Source organism: Trachypithecus francoisi, unplaced genomic scaffold, assembly GCF_009764315.1.
Source record: "Trachypithecus francoisi isolate TF-2019V2 unplaced genomic scaffold, Tfra_2.0 Lachesis_group10, whole genome shotgun sequence".
NCBI classification, from domain to species: domain Eukaryota; kingdom Metazoa; phylum Chordata; class Mammalia; order Primates; family Cercopithecidae; genus Trachypithecus; species Trachypithecus francoisi.
Window position 1 is genome coordinate 57,033,929 of NW_022681455.1, and position 27,915 is coordinate 57,061,843.

Here is a 27,915-nt window from a genome sequence, read left to right on the forward strand (position 1 = left end):
TAGTTCCAGAGGTTATTGATATCTCCATGTAAGGACACCCCATGAATCTAGGAACAGAAAGAAAAGTACATCTTGAAAATGTCTTTGTAGCCACAAATACTTTATGGAGTAAAACAGGGCAACAAACAGCAAACACACTAAATTGGAATATAGCAGAGTTTATATTTCAAAGAAGAAAGCCATAAAACCTAAAGCCTGTTCTTGCCAGTCCTATCTCTACTGTAGAAGTTCAAACTGGAATTCATTTGTAGGTTTCTAGAGACCTGAAATTACACGTAAAGACTTGTGTCTCATTTTGAGGACATGATCCATACCTTTCATTAGATTCTTAATGAGTTCTCCAACTTCCCCAATGAGAATCATAAGAATCATACAAATCCACATAGGTACTGAGGCTTCTGAATGCAGTATAAGTCATTTGATCCATCAACAATGGCAGCACCTGCGTACTCCTGAGATTATAAGAAGTGTCTCGGGGACTATCCGTCTATGATTAGCAAAGGAAACTTTCTGTTCTAAACTATAAAAGTTTAGATAAGTCTACCAAGTGCAGGTGAGTGCTGCCACCCAAAGACTAAATGGAGATGATGTGCTGGGAGTTTCTTTGTCCTCTAGCATCTTTAAACACATTGGGAGAGAGACAAATGAGTCCCCTAAGGTAACTCCCACTGGGATGTCAGTTGTAACCCTAAGAGAAGAAAAGACTGTATTAATGATCTAAGACCACTTCCATAGACTTCTGTCATGGGCAGAAGGACTAACTTGATTCCTAAGCTGCCTTCATGCCAATTAACTACCCAATTTATATCTAGATGTTTGAATGGATAAGCCCATTCTAAGCCAACAGCACTAGTCCTGAAAGCTAGTCTTGGGTTCAGAGTCTGCATAAATTGCTACAGTCTTAAGGCCTAAAAGAGGGACAAAAGGAATTAGTATTAGGTTCCCAAAAACAACTCATAGACATTCTGGTAAATATAGCCACCATTCTTCCTAAATCCTTCCCCAAGCCCACATTCAACAGTCTGCTGTGGAGTCTGCAGACCTGGCAACTGGTGCCCTCAATCCCACCAGGGTGATTGTGCACTCTGGTGGGAAGACTGCCCATCCAGCTGTTCAGTTTCACCTACTCGTCATTTCTAGCTTCCCACCAGAACTAGAATGCGATGGTTTAAATTTTTTCCTTTGCAAAAACTCATGTAGAAATTAGATTATTGTTGTAACAGTATTGGTAGGACTTTTGAGAGGTGATTAGACCATGAGGGCTCTGCCCTCATGAATGGATTAATGCTGCTACTTTAGGAGTGGATTTGTTATAAAAGAGCTAGTTCAGCCTCTTCTCTCCTCTTTCTCTCTCTGTCTCTCTCTCTCCCCCAACCATCTTCATCTTCCACCATGTGATGACAGCAAGGCACTCACCAGATGCCAGCACCTTGATATTGGACTTTCCAGCCTCCAGTACTGCGAGCCAGTAAATTTCTGTTCATTATGAATTACTAAGCCTGGGGTATTCTGTTTCAACAGCACAAAACAGACTAAGACACCACTCTTGCCATATTTGTGGACCTCAACTCCCTCCCCACCACCATATTTCCAGGATACTAGGTCTCAATGTCACATCATCATGATCACATATTGTTATAGTATGAAGCTGGTTATTTCATTATGTTACTGTCTTACTCCAGTGGGCAAGTCCAGTTTCCTGAGGTATCCCGATCTCTCAGTCTGGCTAGTTCTTTTTCCTCCAAGTTCTCTTCTGACCCTCTAGGCTTGAAGGGTTTGGTGACACAACATTCATGCATTCCACACAGAAACAGACCTTGGATCAATATGATTTTCTGGGTGCCTCAGACCCCCTCTGGGCCTAGTGGGCGCTGTTCTTTGCACACTTTCAGTCTGTGGTCACTTGTAATGAGACAGGAATCTACCTAGAGAACACATTGCAGGATTGTAGTTAATGTATCAGACTTCCTGGTGGTCTGCAGTCTGGTGAGCTGTTAAAAGTCTAGGTCTTAGTGCCTAGATTAAGGGGCACCAACAGCACCCTGGGAGTTGACAGGTATGATCATTGTTCATCTGTCCCCCTTCCCCAAAAGGCATGGAACAACATGTACCGGTCATCCTCATTACTGAATGGCTACCTTGATGTGGACCACCTAGTTATTTGTAGTAATAGCTAGCTCTTATTGAGTATCTACTCTCTGCTAAATGCTTTACATGCATTCACTCATACAATCCTCACAGCAGCCCCAAGTAGGTACTACTCTTATTCCTATTTTATAGATGAGAACTCCGGGACTTAGAGGTGTAAGGAATAACCTGAAGACCGCACACCTAGCAAGTGGCATCAAAATTCTTCAGCACTTCACAAACCACACAAACCGTTCCTGTTGCATGTTTTTCATTTGCACTGCCTCCCTGCTTCATTTGCACTGCAGCTCTTCCCCTAAAGGAAACCCTCTTAGTTACAGCTTGCTGAGCCGCTACTCTTGCTACTCTTGCTCTCTTCCGGCTCTCCTTAGGCTACCACTACCCAGATTAATGAAGGCCAACCCGACACTCCAGCAGAACGTCAGATGTTTCCTTGTACACACAGAGATGCGGTCCTCTCCTTTAGCCTGTGAGGAATTTGCCTAGGCCACACCTCCTAATCCAGCAATTTCACAAGACTCCTTGTATTAAAAAATTATAGTTACACCCTTACCATTTCATTGCCATGTCTCCATCCTTATCACTTGGGTAAATTTGACCCAGAATCTCCAGAAAGCTGAAAAAGCTTAGCAGGGCCAAGCTGACTCCTACTTTGGAAAAAGGGCTCTATGTGAGACCACCTGGTTGTCCTTTATAAAAGAGAAAGTTATAATAATTTTTTCTTTATATTTTTACAAAAGATTGAGGTTTGTCTAATATAGACTCATAGATATCAAGGTTAATTAGCTATATTTATTGAAGCCCTCCCCTGTACTCAGTGCTATAAACTCCCCTCTTACTCTCACATGTTTGACCTAAGCTTGTATGGGGGTAATCTGGTTCAGTTAGCTTTAATTAATAATAAAATATTAATAATAATTAACATAATTTATTACTATTAATAAATTAATATAATGTAATTAATCTACTAGGGGTATAGTAAAATACTATTAATAAATTAATATAATTATAATATTAATGATATACTTAGTTATAAAATAAAATATATTTTGTAATAATGATATAATTGTATTAACTAATAATATAAATAATTTTATAAAATAAAATAAAGTAGTGATTATATTATTACAACTAATATTATAATTAATAATAATTACTTTATATTATTATATACCTAACATATCAACTCATAATGGGATATTTTATTATTCCCATTTCACAGATGGAGAAACAGAAGCATGGAAAGATTACATGGGTAGTAAGTATTGGAGCTAGGGTTGTGGATCAGACAATTTGGTTTTAGAGCCTATGATTGTAAATACTTATGTGACCTGCTTCACCATCTAATACATTTGTAAGGGTTTCAGACTGGAAGACTATCTTGAACTAACTACATAGCAAAACTGTACCTCTACCAATAAAAAAGAGTAGCTCACTAAGCTTTCTATCTTTTCATAGAAGGACAAGTTTAGTCTTTCCCTCTTTCTGTGAACAGGATGTACATTTGCCCAAGGTTCTATGTCCTGCTGACTATTCTAACAACTTCTCTACCATAGAATTAAGGACTGACAACACTGTCCCCAAATGCCAAGTCCCTTGTTCCTCTTTCTTTTTGTCGTTTGTTTGTTTTTTTTTTTCAGATGGGGGCTTGCTCTGTCGCCCATGCTGGAGTGCAGTGGCATTAGCATAGCTTACTGTAGCCTCCGTCTCCCAGGCTCAAGCAATCCTCCTGGCACAGCCTCCCAAGTAGCTGAGACTACAGGCAGGCACCACCATACCTGGCTAATTTTTTTTTTATTTTTAGTAGATGAAGTCTCATTAGGTTACTCAGGCTGGTAATTCTTGGCTTCAAGCAATCCTCCTACCTCTCTGTCTCCCAGGTTGGGATTACAAGTGTGAGCCTCCTCACCTGGCCTCCTCTCAGTCTTTGACACTTCTGAACCTCGAGGTTAGGTTGCATACTTTGATCTCACTCTACCCATCTATCCATCGTTGCTTTAATATAGCTTCCTGGGCCTCAGGTGGCTTCAAGAGATTCATCCCATTTCCTTGAGCTTTCTTCTTTGATCAACACTTGCATTCTCCATCCTTAACTGGTTTCTTAGTTCTAACTTGCCCTATGGCTAACCATACCCAGATTTGCCAATACACTGAGAGAAGATGGCCTTTTACATTCCTTTTCATTTTGATTACGAGTTTATTGACAGCGCTTTCCCTCATAGATATATAAGTGTATTTTTCTCTTTTTTTAATGTTTTGTAAAAAATATTTTATTATTAGCCCACCGATCAATTTGGAAAGATGAACTTTGCTCTTATTCCCATCACTGATTTTGAAGTCTGGAGCCAAAGCCGAGCGATAAAAGCAGGTTAAGTGATGAACAGATTAACCGAACTGCGAGGAGCAGCTGGGGGCAGAGGGCAGGGCCCGGTCATTATTCTTTTTTTTCCCACACTCTCACTCTCTCTTCTCTCCACGATTATTGACCGCCCCGGGGGCCTGATCACAAACCCTGCTTGGCCAGGAGGCAGACACCTCGTCGGCTAGCGTAGCAAGCTGGGGCGAGTCTACCATGTCGATGCTGCCGGTGGAGGAGACATTGCTGAGGTGCTGTGGAGACGTGTCCCCAGACACCACCGGCGACTTGTTCACGATTTCCGCCCCGTGGTCTGTCTTGGCTTTGGCGTTCTTGCGGAAGGTCAGCTTGTGGGTTTCAGTCTTTTTATTTCCTCCACCAGGGACATGAGTGATATTGTCCAGGGACCTGATCTTCGACTGGACTCTGTCCTTGAAGTCCAGCTTCTCAGATTTTACTTCCACCTGGCCACCTCCTGGTTTATGATGGATGTTGCCTAATGAGCCACACTTGGGAGGTCACCTTGCTCAGGTCAACTGATTTGTAGACTATGTGCACCTTCCCGCCTCCTGGCTGGTGCTTCAGGTTCTCAGTGGAGCCGATCTTGGACTTGACGTTCTTCAGGTCTGGCATGGGCACGGGGGCGGTCTGCAGGCGGCTGTTGGTGGAAGACGACACTTGGGTGGAGTACGGACCACCGCCACCTTCTTGGACTCCCGGGCTGGAGGGGTTGGAAGGGACGGGGTGCGGGAGCGGCTGCCAGGAGCGCCCGGGGAGCCGAGACTGCTGTAGCCGCTGCGATCCCCTGATTTTGGAGGTTCACCAGAACTGGGTGGTGTCTTTGGGGCGGGCGGGGTTTTTGCTGGAATCCTAGTGGCGTTGGCCTGGCCCTTCTGGCCTGGAGGGGCCACTCCCCGGGGTGTGGCGATCTTCGTTTTACCATCAGCCCCCTTGGTTTTTTTGTCATCGCTTCCAGTCCCGTCTTTGCTTTTACTGACCTAGCGAGCTTCGGTCACGTGACCAGCAGCTTCATCTTTCAGGCTGGGGGTGTCTCCAATGCCTGCTTCTTCAGCTTTCAGGCCAGCGTCCATGTCACCCTCTTGGTCTTGGAGCATGGTATAGCCCTCTTGATCTTTCCTGTCCCCCAACCTGTAAGTCCCAGCGTGATCTTCCATCACATCGAACTCCTGGCGGGGCTCAGCCATCCTGGTTCAAGGCTCCCCTGATAGTCGACAGAGGCGAGGACGGGAGAGGACAGCGGAGGAGGAGAAGGTGGCTGTGGTGGGGGCGGCAGAAGGTGGGCCGTGGCAGCAGGCGCTGCTATTGGTGCCGGAGCTGGTGGGTGGCCATAAGTGTATTTTTCTAAATGACCTTCATAGGGATAGGGAAATAACTTGATAAAATGTGTAATGTAGCTGATGATTTGTTTTTTTTAAATTTTACTGTTGCTTCAAGGTGGTAAGAAAGAATATCAGAGCAAGAAGATAAATGATTGGTAACAGGTAAGAGGGGAACTCCACTTAAGATGATTTATTAAGTTAATTATGTAAAATATGTGACTCAGCACATTCATTATATTTAGACCTAAACTTCTGATAGTATAAAAGTACAAAGTTAATGGAGATAATGGTGAATGATAACCAGTTATTTCATTAATATATGATATTAGGCCAGGCATAGTGACTCCTACCTATAACACCACGACTTGTATCAAAAAACTATTTAGAAATATTATTTAGCAAATAGATATGTTGATGTTGTTAGGAGCTAGGATTTTCAGTGAGAGAGAAAAATGCGTTATAAAATCAGAGGATCTCTTGAGCCTAGGAGTTCAAGGCTGTAGTGAGCCTTGATAGCATCACAGAACTCCAGTCTCTGTGACAAAGCAAGATCCTGTCATACACACAAAAATTTATATATATACATATGTGATATTAACATAGTGTATAATGGGATAGATATTTCAAAAAGAAATGATCTCATTTTTTCACATTATAAGTTATTAGATTAATATTTGAGAGTTGAATAGATCCTGATTTTGATGCATAAGCATTGATTCTTGGATCAGAACCACATATTACATTTTATGAATTTAAAAAATTGGTCTAAAAGTTATTAATGTTGTAGAATACATTTACTTAAAGCAAAAAGCATAATAATCTCATTTTGCTCTCAACTTTCAAGATGAATTGAAAGTTCCACGTTAGTCAAAAAAATGTGAAGTAGAAAACAGTTGACATGACCTATAGTCCTCCTAAAATAGAACTTTTAATTGATTTTACTCCTCTGTAGGCTTAACTCTGAACCTGTGGTTTGTTTTTTGTTTGTTTGTTTGTTTTTTGAGACTAAGTCTTGCTCTGTCACCCAGGCTGGAGTGCAATGGCATGATCTCAGCTCACTGCAACCTCCACCTCCTGGGTTCAAGCAGTTCTCTTGCTTCAGACTCCGGAGTAGCTGGGGTTACAGGCACTTGCCACCATGCCTGGCTAATTTTTGTATATTTAGCAGAGATAGAGTTTCACCATGTTGGCAAGGCTGGTCTTGAACTCCTGACCTAAGGTGATCCGCCTGCCTCAGCCTCCCAGAGTGCTGGGATTACAGGTGTGAGCCACCATGCTGGGCCTGTTTTTTTAATAAATATAGGGGAAGGAACATAATTATTGGGGGGACAAGTAGTAACACAATAATAGCCAAGAAGAAAATGTTCTTGTGCAAATTTTCAGATAGTTCCGCCTGTGCCTACAGGCTTTTTATTGACAATTGATTGGGATAAGTGACACTGTGGAGCAGGTGAAGATTGCCTTCCACTTTTCCCAGCCTCTTATTTCTGTGCTATTACCTCTGTGCTATAGTCTTCTTCGTGAACACATCAAGATGAAAGTAAGCCAGCCACATTGTTTAATTTCCGATAAGACAAAGACTGGGTCATTTAGTACTTGGTTCTCTTGCCAGGTCATTAGCAACAAAGAGACTCTGGTACAGATGATGAAGCTAACATGTGGAGCCAGTGATACCAGCAATACTAGGGGTATTGATCCAGTAATACACATATAAGCATGCATGAAGAAAATAGCAAAAAAATAAACCCCTTTGCCACTGGAAATAGAGCGTGATCAGTGGTAGGATGGATCATGTCAGAACATGGAAATTAGAAATACAAGCCATATCCAATAGAACAGTAATAACCCAGTAAACAAATAGTGTAGATCAGGTACATTGTCAGTATCAGATGTCTGTAGGGAGATAACAGGTGGAAGTACTGGCAACGGAAGCAATCCACTGACTGGCAGCAAATAGACACACAGGCAGTCAGGAGGTATGAGGAGCCCTGCTATGTTGTATCAGCCAAAGTTCCGGCAAGAAATAGATGGCCCACTGAAATTTGGATGATTTGAAAGGCTTTAACTAAGGGACTATTTAAGAAAGTGTGGGCTGGGTATAGAGAAACCATGAGGGATCATGCTGTACCTCAGGGCTAGTCACAGTGGAAATGTTACCAGCCCTGGACCAAAGGAGAAGAAAGGCCAGGTTATTGCAACCTGAAAGGAGAGGGGTACATGAAATCTGAAGTGACCCCACAGGGTGGGAGCCAGGAGGATAAATTCTCCTGACTCACTGTCCTCTCTCCCTCTGATCTCATGCCTGGACACTCATTGGCTGAACTCAGCAGGAAAGAGAGTGAGGAGCCCAAACAGGTCAAACTCCAGAGTCAGAGAGTGACACAGAGACAGCCAGAGAAAGGATCTGGAGGGCCAAAGAAAGGATCTCCTTCTCTAGCATTTAACTAGGACTATAGCCTAATAAACACTAATGAGCAAGCCAAGACTCCAGTCTCTGTGGGAATGGTACTACAGGGCAGAAACTTAGCCTAGGAGGGCCCTGTAAGGGACTACTTGAAGTGAAAAAAGCAAAAATCTCATTGGAATTGACAACCTGTTACAAAGCTGACTTGATGATTAGTTTCTAAGTTCTGGCTTGAGCCTGTTTATGGGTTACCAACTAGGAGTGGTTGCCAGGTTCCACTGGGGACCTCAGCTGCCTCATCTGTAAAGTGTGGATAATACTTGTTGCTACCCCAGAGGGTGTCTGTGAGGATTAAGTGAGTTAGTACAGGTTAAATGCATAGACTAGCACCTTCTACATACTGAATACTCAGTAAATGTTAGCTATGTTTTTATTGTTATTAAGTGAAAGAGGCAGGATTGGAGAGATCCGAGGATGTCATATAGGGCAGTATAGGGAACTAAATTAATTTCTTTTCTAGATAATGATTACACATATGAAAACACATGATATCACTGCTTACTCATTCAATTAGCTTCAGTAAAAGTACATCCACAAACTCCAGAAAGATAAGAATGTTTTTCTTTCCTTTCCCATCATGGAAAATATAAAATGATTCAGGTCTATAGCCCCTCAAGCATAATGTTTCTTTTCTTTTCTTTCTTTCTTTTTTTTTTTTTTGAGACAGATTCTCACTCTGTCACCCAGGCTGGAGTGCAGCAGAAGTAACAAAGCTCACTGCAGCCTCAAACTCCTGGGCTCTCGTGATCCTCCCACCTCAGCCTCCCCAGTAGCTGGGACTATAGGTGTGGCCCACCATGCCTGGCTAATTTTTTTTAATTTTTTGTAGAAATGGATTCTCACCATGTTGCTCAGGTTGATCTTAAATTCCTGGGCTCAAGCAATCCTCCCACCTCAGCCTCCCAAAACACTGGGATTACAGGTGTGAGCCACTGCACTTGGCGCAAACATAATGTTACTTACGCTCCTGCATAATCTCTAATCCAGTCCAAGTTATGCCATAATAGTTTGGCAGCATCATCGAACCATCTCAAAGCATATTGACCATCTTTTTAATCATGATATTGCCAGAACAACTTGGAAATTGAAAATATTTATGTTATTTGAAAATGAGGGAAGTGGCCGGGCCTGTAATCCCAGCACTTTGGGAGGCCGAAGTGGGCGGATCACAAGGTCAGGAGCTTGAGACCATCCTGGCTAACACGGTGAAACCCCGTCTCTACTAAAAATACAAAAAATTAGCCAGACGTAGTGGTGGGTGCCTGTAGTCCCAGCTACTTGGGAGGCTGAGGCAGGAGAATCACTCGAACCCAGGAGGCAGAGGTTGTGTGAGCCGGGATCATGCCGCTGCACTCCAGCCTGGGTGACAGAATGAGACTCCGTCTCAAAAAAAAAAAAAAAAAAAAAAAAATCCAAAGAAAAAAAACCGAAAATGAAGGAAGTAAAAACAGACAGTAAGTTGAAATGCTGCCCAATGGACATTAGTAAAACCCAATCGTTTTCCCTCTAGAAATCAGAACGCTTTGGTGAGAAAGCCATTCATGCATTTGTTTTGTTCAGCAGAGTGCTGTCTCAGGGTTGGAGTGCTCAGAATGCACCCAATAATTTACAGCCATTTCAATCTTGATTTGTCTTCCTCTAGAGCATATATAACTAAAAATACATAATATAGACATCTCGTTCCTCCATGCCCCATCTTGCTAAGCAGCTGGACTGAAACTAGTAGTCCATTTTATAGAAATCATTAAGCCAGTCACTGGCTATTTAGAATTATGTTGGCACTAGTTTCCTGCCATTTTTAATTCATTAACAGGGAGTCTTCAGTTCATATTCTGACCTGAGTACTACAAGGGCTCTTTTATGTCTATACCTTTTGAAACTGATGTATGTATACAGCAATCCAAAACTTTTGAAACCTATGAAAGGGTACTTAGGTTTTATTGTAGTGCTGTACTTGCCTTTCAAAATTTTTAATTGAATCCCTAATGGAGGACTTATATTTAAATACAAAGGCAGATGAGACACCTGTATTATATTTTGATATTAATTTAGTTTCCTTAGGTTTGGTGACTTTTTTTTTTTAGAATTTCAGAGGTGGCTTTTGAATTCCTGCATTAGGTATGTCATTGATTTGTTAAAATTAAACATAAATGCATTGAGAATTTATGTTTTGATTTGCTTCCATTAATTACAAAAATTCCCCTTTTGCTAGTTTTCAGTGCTGAGACACTGTGTTTTTCATAATTTGGATGTTGCTTAGGACATTGTTTTTCGAACTATGGATTTTAATCCATTAATGGGTTGTGAAATCAGTTTAATGTGCTATGACCAGCCCCTTTTTTAAATGAAATAAAATAGAGCAGACAGAATAGAAACTGAGAGAGTGCATTGCATGTAGTAAGGGAAATATGTTTCTTAAAATTTTGTTTTAGTTGTGTGTGTGTGTGTTTTCTAGAGCAAAATGTATTTTTTACTGTAACAGTCAAAAAAAATTTAAAGCCATTGGCTTATATATTCTTCCTCCAACTACTTTTTCTTTTTCTTTTTTTGAGACAGAGTCTCACTCTGTCATGCAGGCTGGAGTGCAGTGGCATGATCTCAGCTCACCACAACCTCCGCCTCCCAGGTTCAAGCGATTCTCGTGCCTTAGCCTTCCCAGTAGCTGGGATTACAGGTACAAGCCACCATGCCCGGCTAATTTTTGTTTTACCACGTTGGCTGGGCTTGTTGCAAACTCCCAAACTCAGGTGATCTGCCCACCTTGGCCTCCCAAAGTACTAGGATTACAGGCGTGAACAACCGCACTCTGCCCCAACCACATATTGTTAAGTGTTATCATGGCTGTGTTCACGTTTCATCTCATCTCCTGCAACTATCTAAAGAATTAATAAGATGTGTTCTTTTAATAAATAAATAAATAAATAAATTGGGAGCAGATAGCCACATAGTGAATTTTTTTACTACCTATCAGAAACTGGTAGTATGTAATACCTAGCCATATTCATAATACTCCTTCTGAATTTGCTAATTGGCAGCTAACGTAAACATTGAATCACCTGTGTATGGAATTTATAACATAATATTGACCTGAAATCTACTAGAAAGTAGACATTCTAAATAAGGTCTGATATGTCTATATCTGATTGGTTTTGAGTGAACTGTGTGTTTGTGAAGAAACTTGAGGATTTGCTCTTTAACCAAATCATATCTGCAAGAGAAAAGTTTAATATTAATACAACTAGGGATAATATAAAAACTATGCTTTTGTAAACTAATTTGTTTTTGTCCAAGTTTTTTCTTGTGGTAAAACACACATCACATAAAATTTACCATCTTAATCATTTTAACTGTTTGGTTCAGTGACCTTAAGTACCTTCGTGTTATTGTGCAACCATCACTGCCATCCATCTCCAAGATACTTTTCATGTTACAAAACTGAACTTCTGTGCTCATTAAGCAATAATTCCTATTCCCTCACTTCCCCCCAGCCCCTGGCAACCACCATTCTACTTTCTGTCTCTATGAATTTGACTATTCTGGTACCTCATGTAAGTGGAATCATACAATATTTGTATTTTTGGAACTGGCATATTTCACTTAGCATAATGTTCTCAAGGTAAATCCATGTTGTGGAACATCAGAATTTCCTTCCTTTTAAAGGTTGAATACTATTACATTATATGTTTGTGCCCATTTAGCTTATTTATTCATCTTTCGATGAACATGGATTGCTTGCCCCTTTCAGCTATTGTGAATAATGCTGCTATGAACATGGATATGCAAGTCTCTCTTCAAGACTCTGCTTTAATTCTGTTTAGTATATATCCAGAAGTGGAATTGCTGGATCATATCATAATTTTATTTGTAATTTTTCTAGAAGGTTCTGTACTGTTTTCCAGCAGTGGCTGCACCATCTTACATTACCACCAGCAGTGCACAGGGTTCCAGTTCCTCTATATCCTTACCAATACTTATGATTTTGGTTTTTTGTTTGTAGCCATCCTAATAGCTATGAGGTAGTTTCTCCTTGTAGTTTTGATTTGCATTTCCTAATGATTAGTGATACTGAGCACCTTTTCATGTGATATCAGCCATTTGTATATCTTCTATGGAAAAAAGTCCATTCAAGTCCTTTACCCATTGTGAATCATTTTTTTGTTAAATTTTAAGAATTCTGTGCATTCTGGATACTAATCTCTTATTAAATACATGATTTGAAAATATTTTCTCATATTCTATGGGTTGCCTTTTTAACTCTGTTAATAGTGACTTTTGATGCACAAAACTTTAATTTGCATGAAGTCCAGTATTCCTATTTTTTTGTTTTATTGCCTATGCCCTTTGGTATCATAGCCAAGAAATCTTTGAAAAATCCAGTCGCATAAAGTTTTGCCATACGTTTGTTTTCTTTTTACTTTTCTTTTCCTTTTTTTTTTTGACAGGATCTTATTCTGTCGCCCAGGCTGGAGTGCAGTGACATGATCTCAGCTCACCGCAACATCCCCTTCCTGGGTTCAAGCAATTCTCCTGCCTCAGCCTCCTGAGTAGCTGAAATTAAAGCCATGTGCCACCAGGCCTGACTAATATTTGTATTTTTAGTAGAGATGGAGTTTCCCCACTTTGGCCAGGCTGGTCTCGAACCTCTGAGCTCAAGTGGTCCACCTGTCTCGGCCTCCCAAAGTGCTGAGATTACAGGTGTAAGCCACCATGCCCAGCCACCATATGTTTCCTTATAAGAATTTTAGGCCGGCCGCGGTGGCTCAAGCCTGTAATCCCAGCACTTTGGGAGGCTGAGACGGGCGGATCACAAGGTCAGGAGATCAAGACCATCCTGGCTAACACGGTGAAACCCCATCTCTACTAAAAAAATACAAAAAAAAATTAGCTGGGCGAGGTGGCGGGCGCCTGTAGTCCCAGCTACTAGGGAGGCTGAGGCAGGAGAATGGCGTGAACCCGGGAGGCGGAGCTTGCAGTGAGCTGAGATCCGGCCACAGCACTCCAGCTGGGCGGCAGAGCGAGACTCCGTCTCAAAAAAAAAAAAAAAAAGAATTTTATAACTAATTTGTTTTTAATGATTTTGCAAGACTAAATTAATTTTTAGCAGGAATTAATAAAGTTTAAAGTAACAAAGTGTAACTCTTGTAAACTATGTACTTTAAAAGGAAAAAGAATTGAAAGGAAGACTTTTACACTTTTATTTCATACACTATGTGTGATCTTTCACTTTTATAATGAGCATTACTGCCTTTCAGATAAAAAGAAGATGTGTTTCTCAATTATGTCACTTTCTACAGTAGTCTAAGCACTTAAGTTCTCAGTAGAAAACTGAAACCCCATTTTCCAATAGAAATGTATCAGTAAGCTCAGGCTGCCGTAACAAACACCATAGACTGGGTGGCTTAAACAATAAAAATTTGTTTCTCACAATTCCATTAGTTAGAAAGTACAAGAACAGGCCCAGCAAGGTTCAGTTGCTGGTGAAGGCTCTATGTCTGGCTTACAGGTGGCATCCTTCTTGCTGTGACCTCACATGACAAAGAAAGAGATGTGATAGGATTAGTGGCCCTATGAGATAGCTATATCTCTCCCTCTCTTCATCTTCTTATAGGGCCACTAATCCTATCCCATTAGGGCCCCAACCTTACAATCTCAATTAATCTTAATTGCCTGCTAAATGTCCTATCCCTAAACACAGTCACATTGGCGGTTAAGGCTTCAACATATGAATTTGGAGGATGGTGAGACACAATCAGTCCATAGGAAGAATATTTCATTTCCTCTGAACAGGGAAACTTGGGTGGTTGAGAAGAGGAGGAATCATATAAAAGACTTGGGGTTACCATATAGTTTTACTGTTAAAATTGATTTTCCAGTGGAGCATTGATCTACTGTACAAAGGAAGGAAAAATAAAGAATAATCAGAAGGCATCTATTGCCCTGGATTTACTGAACGTGTGATGATGATGCATTTGGCAAAACATAAACCAAAAGGGAGACAGTGGGATATATGTTGAGAGAACCCTTCCTGAAGTAAACAATCTTTTCTTTTGACTGTGGAAAAAAGAGCTCTCCACCCATTCTGAATTATCAGCAACCCCAGTGAAGTAAGATTCTGGCATCTGTTGCCGTCACTAAATAGTACTTAACAGGTCCATATCAGTTAAACCTGATGAAATTTAGTTTTATCAAATAATAATTCTGTTGTAGGAACTTAGAGGGTGCATATTTTGTCTCTCAAGTACAAGTAGTGCCCCCTTATCCACGGAGGATTCATTCTAAGATGCTAGTGGATGCCTGAAATGGTGGGTTGTACCAAACTCTGTATATACTGTGTTTTTTTCAATACATACCTATGATAATGTTTAATTTATTAATTAGGCACAGTAAGACATTAATAACCATAACTAATAGTAATATAGAACAATTATAATGATATGCTGTAATAAAAGCTAGGTGAATGTGGTCTTCCTCTCAAAATATCTTTCTGTACTAAGTATGGTAATGATGTGAGATGATAACTGAGAAGACTACCTTAGTGTATACAGTATGGATATGCTGGACAAAAGGACAACTCACATGCTGGGTAAGTGGTATAGCACAAGATCTCATTACACTACTCAGTATGGCATTCATTTTAAACTTACAATTTTTTTCTTTTTTTGAGACAGGGTGTCATTCTGTCACCCAGGCTGGAGCGCAGTGGCACAATTAGGGCTCTCCACAGTCTCAGCTTCCCAGCTCAGGTGATCCTCCCACCTCAGCCTCCTGAGTATCTGGGACTACAGGCACACCTCCATGCCCAGCTAGCTTTTTGTATTTTTTGTAGAGATGTGGTTTTGCCAAGATCAGTTGTCCAGACTGATCTTGCACTCCTGGCCTCAAGTGATCCGCCCACCTCAGCCTCCCAAAGTGCTGAGATTACAGGCACAAGTCATTGCACCCAGCCTAAACTTGTAGATTATTTATTTCTGGAACTTCCCATTTAGTGTTTTCAGACTGTAGTTCACTGAAGGTAACTGAAACTGAGGAAAGCAAAACTGTTAGTAAGGGGAGAGTAGAGTACTGTTTTTAATTTGTCAGTAATATTTGCAGTAATGTAAGGCAATGGAGGAAAAGGAATTAAAACAAATGGCCTGCCCACCAGAGAAAGAAATGAAGATGAAATAAAAGAAGGCAGGTGATACCATCTAAACTCCTTTTAAATATGATAAATATATGGATCTCTAGGTCAAGTTTTCACAAATTATGGTTCATCTGCCTGCTCTCTATTATTGTACAGCCTTAAGGTAAGAATATTTTTTACGGATTTAAGAAGTTTTTAAAAATCAACATAACATTTTATTATATATAAAATTATATAAACTTAAAGTATCAGTGTTCATAAATATCCACATTGCCACACTTGGATGTGGATGTTCCACAATTGGAACATCGCCACACTTAATGTGTTTATGTATTGCCTATGCTTGTTTTCATACTATGAGAGTAGAGTTAAGTAGTAGTGACAGAGACCATATGGGACAACTTCATTGCTTTAAAGTACTGCTAAGTGGACCACAAATCATAGTGATACAGCTTTAATAACTGACAACATTTTGAGTGGCATGCATATTGTCATGCCATGGCATTTTATTTTATTTTTAATTAGAAAAATTATTTCTGCTCCTCTCATATATCTTATTGTTCAGGAAAGAGTTTACACACATATCTCAAGTAATCTACCATCACATACTCTATTTAAAGACAAAGCAGGCCGGGCACAGTGGCTCACACCTATAATCCCAGCACTTTGTGAGGCCAAGGCAGGCAGATCACCTGAGGTCACAAGTTCAAGACCAGCCTGGCCAACCTGGTGAAATCCCGTCTTTACAAAAATACAAAAATTACCCAGGCATGATGGCGGGCGCCTGTAATCCCAGCTACTTGGGAGGCTGAGGTGGGAGACTCACTTGAACCCGGGAGGTGGAGTTTGCAGTGAGCCAAGATCGAGCCATTGCATTCCAGCCTGGGCAACAAGAGCGAAACTCTGTCTCAAAAAATAATAATAAAATGAAATTAAAAAATAAAGGCAAAGCACCTTAGGTAAAGCTGATCAGCTGTCCAGAGTTCTCAGCCTATGGAATCTTGCTTCCTGATTTTATGTTAATTTCTGAAAATCAGAAATGTCATCTCCAAAAAATGTTAAGGGGATTGTAAAAAATAATCACTTTATTCAATATTATAGTTGTAGATATGGAGTATATTTTCTTTTAGAAAATGGAAAACTAAGAAGAAAATGCCTCTCAACATTGTTGGTATATCATTAGGTCAGCAGGAAAAAAAAAATACAGTGATAAACTTGTCTCTTTGATACCAAGAGGAAATTCTAGTCCAAGCTTCAATAGACTTCCTGTTTTTTCACAAGGTATTTCTTTTACTGCTGCTCTCCATTCTTTTCCACATTTCACATTAGAGGATTGGTACAGCCTTTAAAACTTCATTGACAGGCACAAATCCAGTATCCACTGATTTCTTCTCAAAAGCACTCTAACCCATCAGATAGCCCAGCAATTTCCTTCTCATGAAGTTTTTTCCTTCTAGCCATGAAAAAACTCAATAGGACACAGATGAATTTAATGAATAGAAGAAGAAATCTATTGAGTTTTGGGATTTGGTGCGTTCAATTGTTCCAGGATTACGAAACCTAAACCTCCCATTGTAAGCAGGAAGCTGGATGCAAGTCCTTTCATAATATGTTGTCCATTTACTCTGTAGGCCAAGAAAGCTACTGGCCTCTAATGCCTGTGTTCATCAGTCATAGAGCTAACACTTGCAGGTTCAACAATAACATCATAAATTATTCCTCCAGTGGTAAGGAAGTAAGACACCACCACCAGAGCATACACAGTCATGGCCAATACCATGTGCAGTCAGGGCGGCTTCTTCAGCTTCAGGTTAGGACATTCAGGGACATTCAAGCACTAAGAACAGGACACAATACAAAGTCTCCATGTTGGTGACAGCAGGGGCCATTCTTGGCCTCAAGACCCACACACTACCTGGAAACAATTTTTAAATTTATTTTTTATTATCAGTGCATGCCAATCATGCCAAATAAGAAAAAAAGATAAAATTAGCATTAGTGCTTTTAAGGCAGAGTGGAGCGTAGATTATTTTGTTATAAAATTAGGTGGCAAAGGATTGTGGGGTTTCTTTGTTTGAGACAGAGTCTTGCTGTGTCACCAAGGCTGGAGTGTGGTATCTCAATCTTGGCTCACTGCAACCTCTGCCTCCTGGGTTCAAGCGATTCTCCTGCCTCAGCCTCCCGAGTAGCTGGGATTACAGGTGCACATCACCACACCCAGCTAATTTTTGTGTTTTTAGTACAGATGGGGTTTCACCATGTTAGCCAGGCTGGCCTTGAATTACTGGCCTTAAGTGATCCACCTGCCTCAGCTTCCCAAAGTACTGGGATTACAGGCATGCGCACTGCAACTGGCAGATTGTTTTTATTATACAATGACATTATAGTTGTGCTGAAAGAAAATCGTATATGTTAACATTAGCCAACTAAGCACTCATCACAATATTTGCAACTCACAGGAAAATAGCAGTGAGAAAAATTAGAAAATTTAAGATGGAATATCTCATATTTCATCACAGCAGAATTTCTTCACAAAAATTAAAAAATGAAAATTAGTGCAACCAAATAAATTTCTTATGGCTCATTTGTTAACCAAGAAGGAAAACCATTTACAGATAGTGAAATTATAATAATTGAATTATACTTGACTGCAGTAGTTTACAACTTTTAGCCTTTCAGCCAAGATAGTTGCTCAAGGGGTTGGGGACATTGAGAGCAGCACAATAATCAATTAAATAACAAGCAAGTGACTATCAGTTTTTATTGGTTCTTAATGAGTCAACAGGTTACTGCTAAGTTGTTTTTTATTTGAGAAACAAATGCTGAGTTTAGAGGGACTAACAAATTAGTCTCTATAAATAGCCTTTGTGAAAAAAACTGTGGGCAAAAATAGTTTCAAAGAAACTGAGAAAACACTAATTGAGTACAACCTGAGGTGGAATCTACTAAGATGTGTTACAAATTTATGTAGATCAGAAAAATAATTAGATAAATTTACAGAACTTATGAAAACGTAAAGTGTTTAAAGCCTGTGGTTCATTTTATTAGTCATTAGCAGGTGCTTTGCAGAAAATATTTGAACCATTATGTGTATTTTTAAAAAACAGCTTTATTGAAATAGCATTCACAAACCAAGCAATTGACCCATTTAAAGTGTATGATTCAGCCAGACACAATGGATCATGCCTGTAATCCCAGCATTTGGAAGGCCAAGGCAGGAAGGTCACTTGAAGCCAGGAGTTTGAAATCAACCTAGACAATATAGTGAGACCCCATCTCTACAAAAAATAAAAAAATCAGCTGGGCATAGTGGCACACACCTGTAGTCCCAGCAATTAGGGAAACTAAGATAGGAGGATCCCCAGAAGTCAAGGCTGAAGTGAGACAAGATTGCACCACTATAGTCCAGCGTGAGTGACAGAGCAAGACCCTATCTCAAAAGCAAAAAAAGGTGTACAATTCAGCCAAGTATGGTGGCTCATACCTGTAATCGTAATGCTTTGGAGGGACAAAGCAGAAGGATCACCTGAGGCCAGGAGTTCAAGATCAGCCTGGGCAACATATTGAGACCGTGTCTCTACAAAAAAAAACAACTAAAAATTAGTCAGGTGTCATGGTGCATGCCTGTAGTACCAGCTACTCTGGAGGCTGAGGCAAGAAGATCCCTTGAGCCCAGGAGTTCAAGACTGCAGTGACTTAGGATCATGCCGCTGCGCTTCAGCCTGGGTGAGAGAGCAAGACCCTGTCTGAAATAAAATAAAATAAAATATACAATTAAATGTGGAGGTTTTCTTTGTATACCCACAGTATTTTGCAACCATTGCCACAATTCCATTTTTAAAACATTTTTCCCTCTAAAAGAAACCTTCTACCAATTTCCTCTCCCCAACATACTCCTCACCCCTAAGAAACCATTTATCTAATTTCTGCCTCGATAAATTTGACTACCCTTCTTCTTCAAGATTGTTTTGGCCATTCTAAGTCTCTTACATTTCCATACAAATTTTAAGATCACCTCAGCAATTTCTGAAAATATCATGTATTATTGAACCAATGTCAACAGTGAACATTCATTCTTGTGGACTTGGCTATCATCAGTTCCATGAATTTTTTCATGGAACTTCAAATAGAAGTTGAATATTCTGACTTGCCGTATTATTACCCAGCATTTTGATAGCTTAGCAGTGGCAATATTTTACTGCAAATATTTGCACTGGGGCCAAGACTAAATTTTTTGTGAATGAAACTGTTGTTCCATACGTCTATGGAGAACTGAATGGCTTTTGAAATAAGCTTTTGCTGTGAACTTAATAATGTTTCTTAACTGAATTGATTAAGAAATTATAAGACAAAATTATATACAAGACAAGCACTTATAGCAAAACTTAAACTGAAGTAAAGTCATTTTAACAACAACTAATTTATGATGCATAAGTCAAACTGCTTTGCTTTATATACTTCCCCTGTTGTCAAAAGTTAAAATGTGATACCTTCATCCCCACTCAGATTTGCAATAATATTTTCAAGTTCAAATTACAGTTCCAGCACTGCCTTTCAGATCTCAATGCAAATGCAAGATAAATTTCTATATTTCAAAATCCATTTTATTGTGCAATTTGAGGTGCTTCCACCTAACCTTTAATTGGGAATAATTAGTTTTCAAGTATGACATGCCAAAAGGCAAATATCAAGAGAAGAATCTAATAAAATTCTATGAAAGTCTTCTAAGAAATTAATATGCTCCACTAAAATTATAAGCTCATTTTGGGATGTATGGAGTTTCTTGGTGATGGTTATGCAATATGATAAACATACTAAAAATCATTGTACACTTTAAATGGATGTACACACTTTTAAATGGTTAAAATGGTGAATTTATATGTTGTGTAAATTTTATCTCAATTAAGAAAATTATAAATTCATGGATTAATACCAATATATGCCAGTACCTATCAATGTGAAAGACATTTTTAAAGAGGAAATATGTAAAATCTCATTACAGGTCATATGAGCATTTGCAACTGATTTTGATGATAGAGAACACTAACTCTGAACCCCAATTAAGCAAGATGGTTTTTGTTAATTCCATTCTTTTCACTAGTAAACTTGGCTTACAAAAAGTTGTAGTCAGTTATTAGATTTTGAATTTTGTGAAAATTTGTCTTCACTCTTGCTATGTAAATACCTGTATAATATCCTACATTTGGCCTGTTGGCTTGCAGTGCCTAAAATATTTACTGTCTATCCCTTTGCAGAAAAAGTTTGTCAACCCTGTTCTCACAAACAGACTTATGTATTTACCAGGAGGACAGTTTGTATCTATGGAATGCTGTTAACAGTATATCCTTGTTTAGGGATTGCTTATTGCAAACATACCTAGAATCTGGATTTATAACTTCCTAGAGAATATCATACAAGCTACACAGCTCTGAAATATAAAATGGAGATATATCACAACTTAAACATTCTCCACTGTGTGAGGTAACCCTTTAAATTAATTTAGAGGCCTCACCTATTGTTCTGGACCACAGAGTGCATGATGTGAGAAGGAAGGAGCTAGGAAGCCAGCAGGGCTTCCCTGGATCTCTTCCTACTTTGCCTATGCCTCTTGATTGCTTTTTATCTTGCTTTTGTGAGTTCTTTTGTTTTTTTCTTTTTTGGAGACAGAGACTCCCTCTGTCTCCTGGGCTGGCGTGCAGTGGCATGATCTCAGCTCACTAAAATCTCCGACTCCCAGGTTCAAGCAATTCTCATGCCTCAACCTCCAGAGTAGCTGGAACTACAAGTGTGAGCCAACAAGTCCTGCTAATTTTTTGTATTTTAGTAGAGATGGGGTTTCACCATGTTGCCTAGGTTGGTCTTGAATTTCTGAGCTCAAGCAATCTGCCTGCCTGGGACTCCCAAAGTGCTAGGGTTACAGGTGTGAGCCACTGCACGTGGCTTGATTGCTCCTATCTTTGAAATTCTTAGTAAAGATTGATACTGGGCAAGCTGTCTGGTATTTGTGAGTCAGATTTGACAGTACAGTCCTGTGTTATCTCAAGCACTATTCATGTGTTTGAAAGGCTAAAATAAGTTTTTTCTTGTTTTTTGTTTGTTTGTTTTTGTTTTTTGTTTTGTTTTGTTTTCTTTTTGAGACGGAGTCTCGCTCTGTCGCCCAGGCTGGAGTGCAGTGGCACGATCTCAGCTCACTGCAAGCTCTGCCCCCTGGGTTCACGCCATTCTCCTGCCTCAGCCTCCCAAGTAGCTGGGACTACAGGCGCCAGCCACTGTGCCCGGCTAATTTTTTGTATTTTTAGTAGAGATGGGGTTTCACCGTGTTAGCCAGGAAGGTCTCAATCTCTTGACCTCGTGATCCGCCCGCCTCAGCCTCCCAAAGTGCTGGGTTTACAGGCGTGAGCCACCACGCCCAGCCAGGCTAAAGTAACTTTTCAAAGAAGAGTTGCAGCAAGCATTTTTGGCAAGACCATCCAAATATTTTATGCTTAGAGTAGATCATAATGACTTTCACTTAAAATAGGCAAAGAATTATGTTTTCTAAAATAGTGACTTAGTGTAATTTGGTAAGGAGCATATGTTACTTTCTGTTCAACAGTAAACATATTCTTTTTTTTTTTTTTTTTTTTTTGAGGCGGAGTCTCGCTCTGTCGCCCGGACTGGAGTGCAGTGGCCAGATCTCAGCTCACTGCAAGCTCCGCCTCCCAGGTTTCCGCCATTCTCCTGCCTCAGCCTCCCGAGTAGCTGGGACTACAGGCGCCCGCCACCTCGCCCGGCTAGTTTTTGTATTTTTTTTAGTAGAGACGGGGTTTCACCGTATTAGCCAGGATGGTCTCGATCTCCTGACCTCGTGATCCGCCCGTCTCGGCCTCCCAAAGTGCTGGGATTACAAGCTTGAGCCACCGCGCCCGGCCGTAAACATATTTCTTGAAGATATCTAAGCTCAGTCCTTTCTATAAAGTTTTATTATTTATAATTAAATACTTTTTCATGAAAACAAGCCAATATATGCAAGTAGTAAGGATGCTAAGACCTAACATGCTGCATCATTTGTAAATAGCAAAAGTTAAATTTCATCATTTAACATCATTCACCACACCCAGCAACTTTTTTGTATTTTTTATAGCAATGGGGTTTTGTCATGTTTCCCAGGCTGGTCTTGAACTCCTGGGATCAAGCAATCCTCCCACCTCGGCCTACCAAAGTGCTGGGATTACAGGTGTGAGCCGCCACACCCAACCTACTTTATCAGATTTGAATAAATGATTATTCCTTAAAATCTTTATGAAAGTACTATTGCCCTTGAGATTTTTTCCCCCATTTTTTATGGCACAATTCTTCAGTTTGCACCAAGGAAAATCTTGCATTTCAAGACTTAAGAACTTTTAGGGGAAAAAAAACCTTTTAAGAAATTCTTACTGATTTCCCTGGAATATTTTAGTCTTTGGTTCTTGTGATATCTATTATTAACGTCTTTTTCCTAAAGATATATAAGGTCAGTTCTCTGAGATACTGTTATTATAACTTTGTAATGTTTCTAGTTTTTTAGACTCCTCATAATATAACTTTGACAAGAAAAAAACTTATAAATACGAAAAAGTGTTACAATGTTTGATTTTGTAAATGACAACTCACTGCATATCACATCATGAAAATACGAAAATCTTTGTGATGATGATGAAATTGGAAGACTTTTGCATCAAATGAAAATGTGTATGAAATTCATCAGTGGAAGAAAGAATAGGAAACATTAATAAAAGTGGTTTATCTGAGTGGCTAGTACCATTATGAAACATACAGTTGTGAATGTGTTATGTGTCATGTTTTTGTTTTTGTTTTTGTTTTTAAGGGAAAGCATTAACTTTTGAGCTACGTCCAGAATAGCATCATCTTCATGGGTATTCCCTACTCCTAGGATTTCAGAAAACCTTTGATAACTAATTGAGAAAATGCAGAAGATCTTGCAGACAGATGAAATTACCGATACACAAGCTGTTAGAAAAGGAAAGAGGAAAAGGACAGAGACAATGGACTCAGAAAATGCAAATAGTGACATGGAAAAAGGACAGGTTGGTTTTTGTTACCTTGATTCAACTTTATTATCTAGCTCAATCATAATTTCATGATTTCTTTCATAATTTATTAGTGATTCTCCCTCTTATTTCATTCTTTTCATTTCTTTGTTCAATGGAGAAAATATAATCTTATGTTCTTTTTCTTTTTAAAAATGTTTTGTAGAGAGAGGGTCTCCCTGTGTTGCCCAGGCTGATTTCAAATTCCTAGGCTTAAGTGATCCTCCCACCTCAGCCTCTCTAAGTGCTGGGATTACAGGTGTAAGCCCCTGCATCATCTTATGTTCTCTTTTTAATGTTGAACAGTTGAGTTAGAAATATACTCAACAATTTACCTGCTTCTGTTTTTCAAACTTTCCTTAATAGTCTGAGAAATTAAAAGGTCAGCAAACAGTCAGAAAATATTTTTTCCTCCCCCCAAATACTGAAGAAGTTGGAATGCCTCATCTTTAAGTCATACTGTTTGTTTTTCTTTTTAGACCCCAGTTTGTGGCCCGTCTTTATCACTGGTTTGGTCAGGGCGCCTCTCCTATTTTTATTTATTGATTTGTTCCTTTTAAATATGAATTCCCCACTCCCATTCCCCACCTATACTTTGGACAACCAATCAATATGTTTATTTCTGTATCTTTTTATTTGTGTGTTTTTGTAATACATATATTTGTGTATGTCTCTGTAATTTAGTGTTTTATTTCATATATTCTTATTTAAATAAATATTACATTCTTATGGTTTAAAATATTTTTAAAAAGTTAACAGTGAAAAGTCTCCTTCACATCCCTGTCTCCCACTTACCCTGTTCCTGCCGCCAGCCTCCCAATAAAAGTAATTACATTTATTGCTTTCTTGTTTGCTTTTCCAGTGTTTCTTCATTCAAATAAATCAAATGTGAATATACATTCTTATCCCTGTCTTTGGCACAAAACTAACCATATATACTGTTTTATACTTTTCTTTTTTACTTAATATATTTTGAAGGTATTTCAATTATTATACAGAGAGCTTTGTATTTTTTATAGCTCCATGTTATTGCACTGTGTGTATTCACCATCCTTTATTTAACTGATTCCCTATGATAAGTATCAGTTGTTTCCAATCCTTTTCTTATTATTTAACACAAACCACACAACCCTGTGCCACCTTATGTGTACATCATTTGGTAGTACAGTAGTATTAAAATATAGACCTTAATCTGTTTCTGATTTTCAATCAGCACTGTTTTTTAAAAAATAAATTTTATCATGTGTATTTCAGGTATACAACATCACATTATAGGAAACATATAGATAGTAAGAAGGTTACTATAGTGAAGCAAATTAACATATCCATCACTCACAGTTACCCATTTTTAAAATTTTTTTGACAAGAGCAGATGAAATCTACACATGTAGCATGAATCCCAAACACAATACAATTTTATTACCTATGGTCCTTGTGTGGTACATTAGATCTCTAAACTTGTTTGTTCTATGTTTCTGCTACGTCGTATCCTCTGACTTACATCTCCTCATTTTCTCTCCTCTAAGCCCCATCTGCCCTGGTAATGACTGTTTTGTTCTCTATCTCTGTACATTTGAAAGCTTTTTTTAGATTCCATATATAAGTGAGATCATGCAATAATTTTCTTTCTGTGTCTGGTTTACTTCACCTAACATAACATCCTCCAGGCTCATCTACATTGTGGCAAATAGCAAGATCTTGTTCTTTTTTAGAGCTCAATGATATTCCATTTATAAATATATTAATTCTACAGTTTCTTTATCCATTCATTCATTGATGGATACTTTGCTTGTTTCCACACAATTAGCACTGTTTTTAATACCTATCTATATTGCTATGCATACGTCTGATCCATTGCTTCTAGCTGCTGCATAGCACCATGTTTTATTTATCCTTTCCTCAGTGATGAATACCTAGATTGCCTCCAGCATCTTGCTACCACAAACAATGACAAAGTAAATATCCTTACACATGTCCTTTTAAGAAACTTTGTGAGGCCGGATGCAGTGGCTCATGCCTATAATCCCAGCACTTTGGAAGACTGAGGCAGGAGGATCACTTGAGCCCAGGAGTTTGTGACCAGCTTGGGCAACACAGGGAGACCCTGGCTCTACCAAAAAATGTTTTAAATTAATCAGGTGCAATTGCTCACACCTGTAGTCCCGGCTACTTAGGAGGCTGAGGTGGGAGGATCGCTTGAGTCTAAGAGTTTGAGGCTGCAGTGAGCTGTGTTCCCATCACTGCACTTCAGGCTGGATGACAGAGCCAGACCTTGTCTCAAAAAAAAAGAAAAGAAAAGAAGAAAGAAAAAAAAAACTGTGTGACAATTTATCTGGGATAAATCCATAGGAGGGTGATTTATACCTTATAAGTTGTGTTTATTTCCAGTTCATTTGACTGGATATTATAAAATTACTTTTCGAGAATGTTCACATCAGTGTACGTGCCCAGCATCAGTGTTTAAGAGGTTCCTATATTTGTACTTGCCTACAACCATTAGTGTTAATATTCAAATTTCTAGTTTTTGCCAAATTGATGGCTGAAAATGATATCTCATTGTTTTAATCTGCTGATGCAGGTTTAGGGGAACTCAAGGATTGCTTGAGAGGTAAAAGCAGTCACATGCTCTTGTAGGCCGGAATTGTGGCTTCTTTGGCAAAAACTTAATAGCTTTCTAAACCACTTATTTCTTTTTTGTTCCATTGAAATTCACTATAGCCAGAGATTTTATTTGCTCATAGACTGTAAGCCTGAAAACTGTTCTCTTCAATTATGGCATCTGTGTTCAACCTCTTTTCTCTCCAATTCATGACAGTTATCTAAACACCATACAAAACAAAAAGCTTGAAGGTAACACCCTGCATGTGAAGCTTACCACTGGGCTGGATCCCACTATCTGGCAAGAACACTTAAAGAAAAGCTCCTGAGAAAGCCTTAAGGATACAGTCTTCTTACCTCCTGCTATTTAGATATAAAAGTAATTGGCTTTTTCAAAACTTGAAGATTGAATATCACTGGACTCTCACTTAATTTAAATTGCATGCTGCACTCAGAGAGCCTTCCATGTCTGCTTGCACACTGACCAGCACTGACAAGGAGTAGCTGATACATACCATTCTTTTTCCAGGCTCAATAAGCTGGTGGTCTGCCTTCAAAGGTATTCCGGGTGACTGTTGTCCAAATACGCCCCAAGATCTAACAAGAATCAATGGCTATCCAGCATGCCATGCCTGCGAGCTTTTTGCCTACCAGCTGACCTCTCAGTAATTCAAATATATTTCAGGGTTTAGGTATTCCTACTTCTGGGTACTAAATTTTGGACTAGTTATGATATATGTTGCAAAGGCTGTAAAATAGACCCAAATAACATAATAGTGGCTTATACAGGATGAAGTTTATTTCCCTCTTACCTAATAGTAAGAGTAGTTTAGGGGTGCTACCACAGCTTCACATGATGAGGGTCCCTCTTACTTTGTTGATCTACCTTCATCAACACACAGCCTCTATCTCTGGGTCTACCCTCCCCTCACTCTCCCATCATGCCTTCCCCTCTGCCAACAGAAGAAGTAGAATACAGGCAGAAGAAGGCATGCTTGTTCCTTTAAGGTTATGAACAAGTCAGTGGTCCAAAACACTCCTGCTCATATCCTATTGGAGCGAACTTAGTCATAGTCACACTGAGCTATGTGGGAGTCAGGGAAATGAAGCCTTTAGCTGACAACTATGAACCCAGCTAAAACCTTTATTGTACTATAGAAGAATGGTAGAACAGACACCTGGAGATAGCTAGCAGTCTCTGCACTGTCCATTTTTCTATTAGGTTTTTGTTTTCTGTTCGTTTTCTTGGTTTCAATTCTTATTGATTTGCACAAATACCTTATCTATTGTAGAAATTAGTCTCTTATGGTTTGAGATATTACAAATATATTCTGCCAATCTAATATGTGTCTGTTAACTTTATTTCCTTCAATTGATGCTTACAAATGGGTTACTTTTGCCTGATGTCCTTTCCCTCTTGTAGCAACTTGCTAAAACTTGCTAACAAGAACATAGATTCTAATTACTACTAATAGAATTGTGGTCTCAGTAGGTCATCTTCAGTTTTTAAAATTTTCTTATTTCTATTTAATCAACACATAATTTTTTCTTTAGGATTTATACATTTAATATGAGTATATTAGCTATTTACCTACTTATGATATTAGTAATTTTCATCATTATAAGGTGTATTACACATGTATATATATACAAACACATATATAACAATGACATATACAAACTTATACATATATTGGTACATTTATAAAATAAAGGTTGGGACCAGGTATGGTGCCTGGCACCTATAATCCCACCTACTTGGGAGGCTGAGGCGGGAGGACTGCTTGAGCCCAGGAGTTTGAGGCTGCAGTGAGCTA

At 39.2% G+C, this 27,915-nt stretch overlaps 1 protein-coding gene and 2 pseudogenes across 3 annotated transcripts in view; 1 reads left to right on the top strand and 2 right to left on the bottom strand.

Moving 5' to 3' along the window:
* Positions 1–27,915, top strand: part of BEND6 (BEN domain containing 6) — a 73,291-nt gene that overhangs the window by 5,853 nt on the left and 39,523 nt on the right. For 2 of the 3 annotated variants that reach the window (XM_033217524.1, XM_033217526.1), the window contains exon 2: positions 23,278–23,497. In XM_033217524.1, the coding sequence (XP_033073415.1) occupies positions 23,378–23,497 (120 nt within the window). In that variant the 5' untranslated portion in view covers positions 23,278–23,377. Of the gene's footprint in view, positions 1–5,966; positions 6,007–23,277; positions 23,498–27,915 lie in introns of those variants that run through there. The other variant, XM_033217525.1, reaches the window with a different exon arrangement.
* LOC117087395 lies at positions 3,914–5,958 on the bottom strand (annotated as a pseudogene).
* Positions 16,835–17,346, bottom strand: LOC117087399 (annotated as a pseudogene).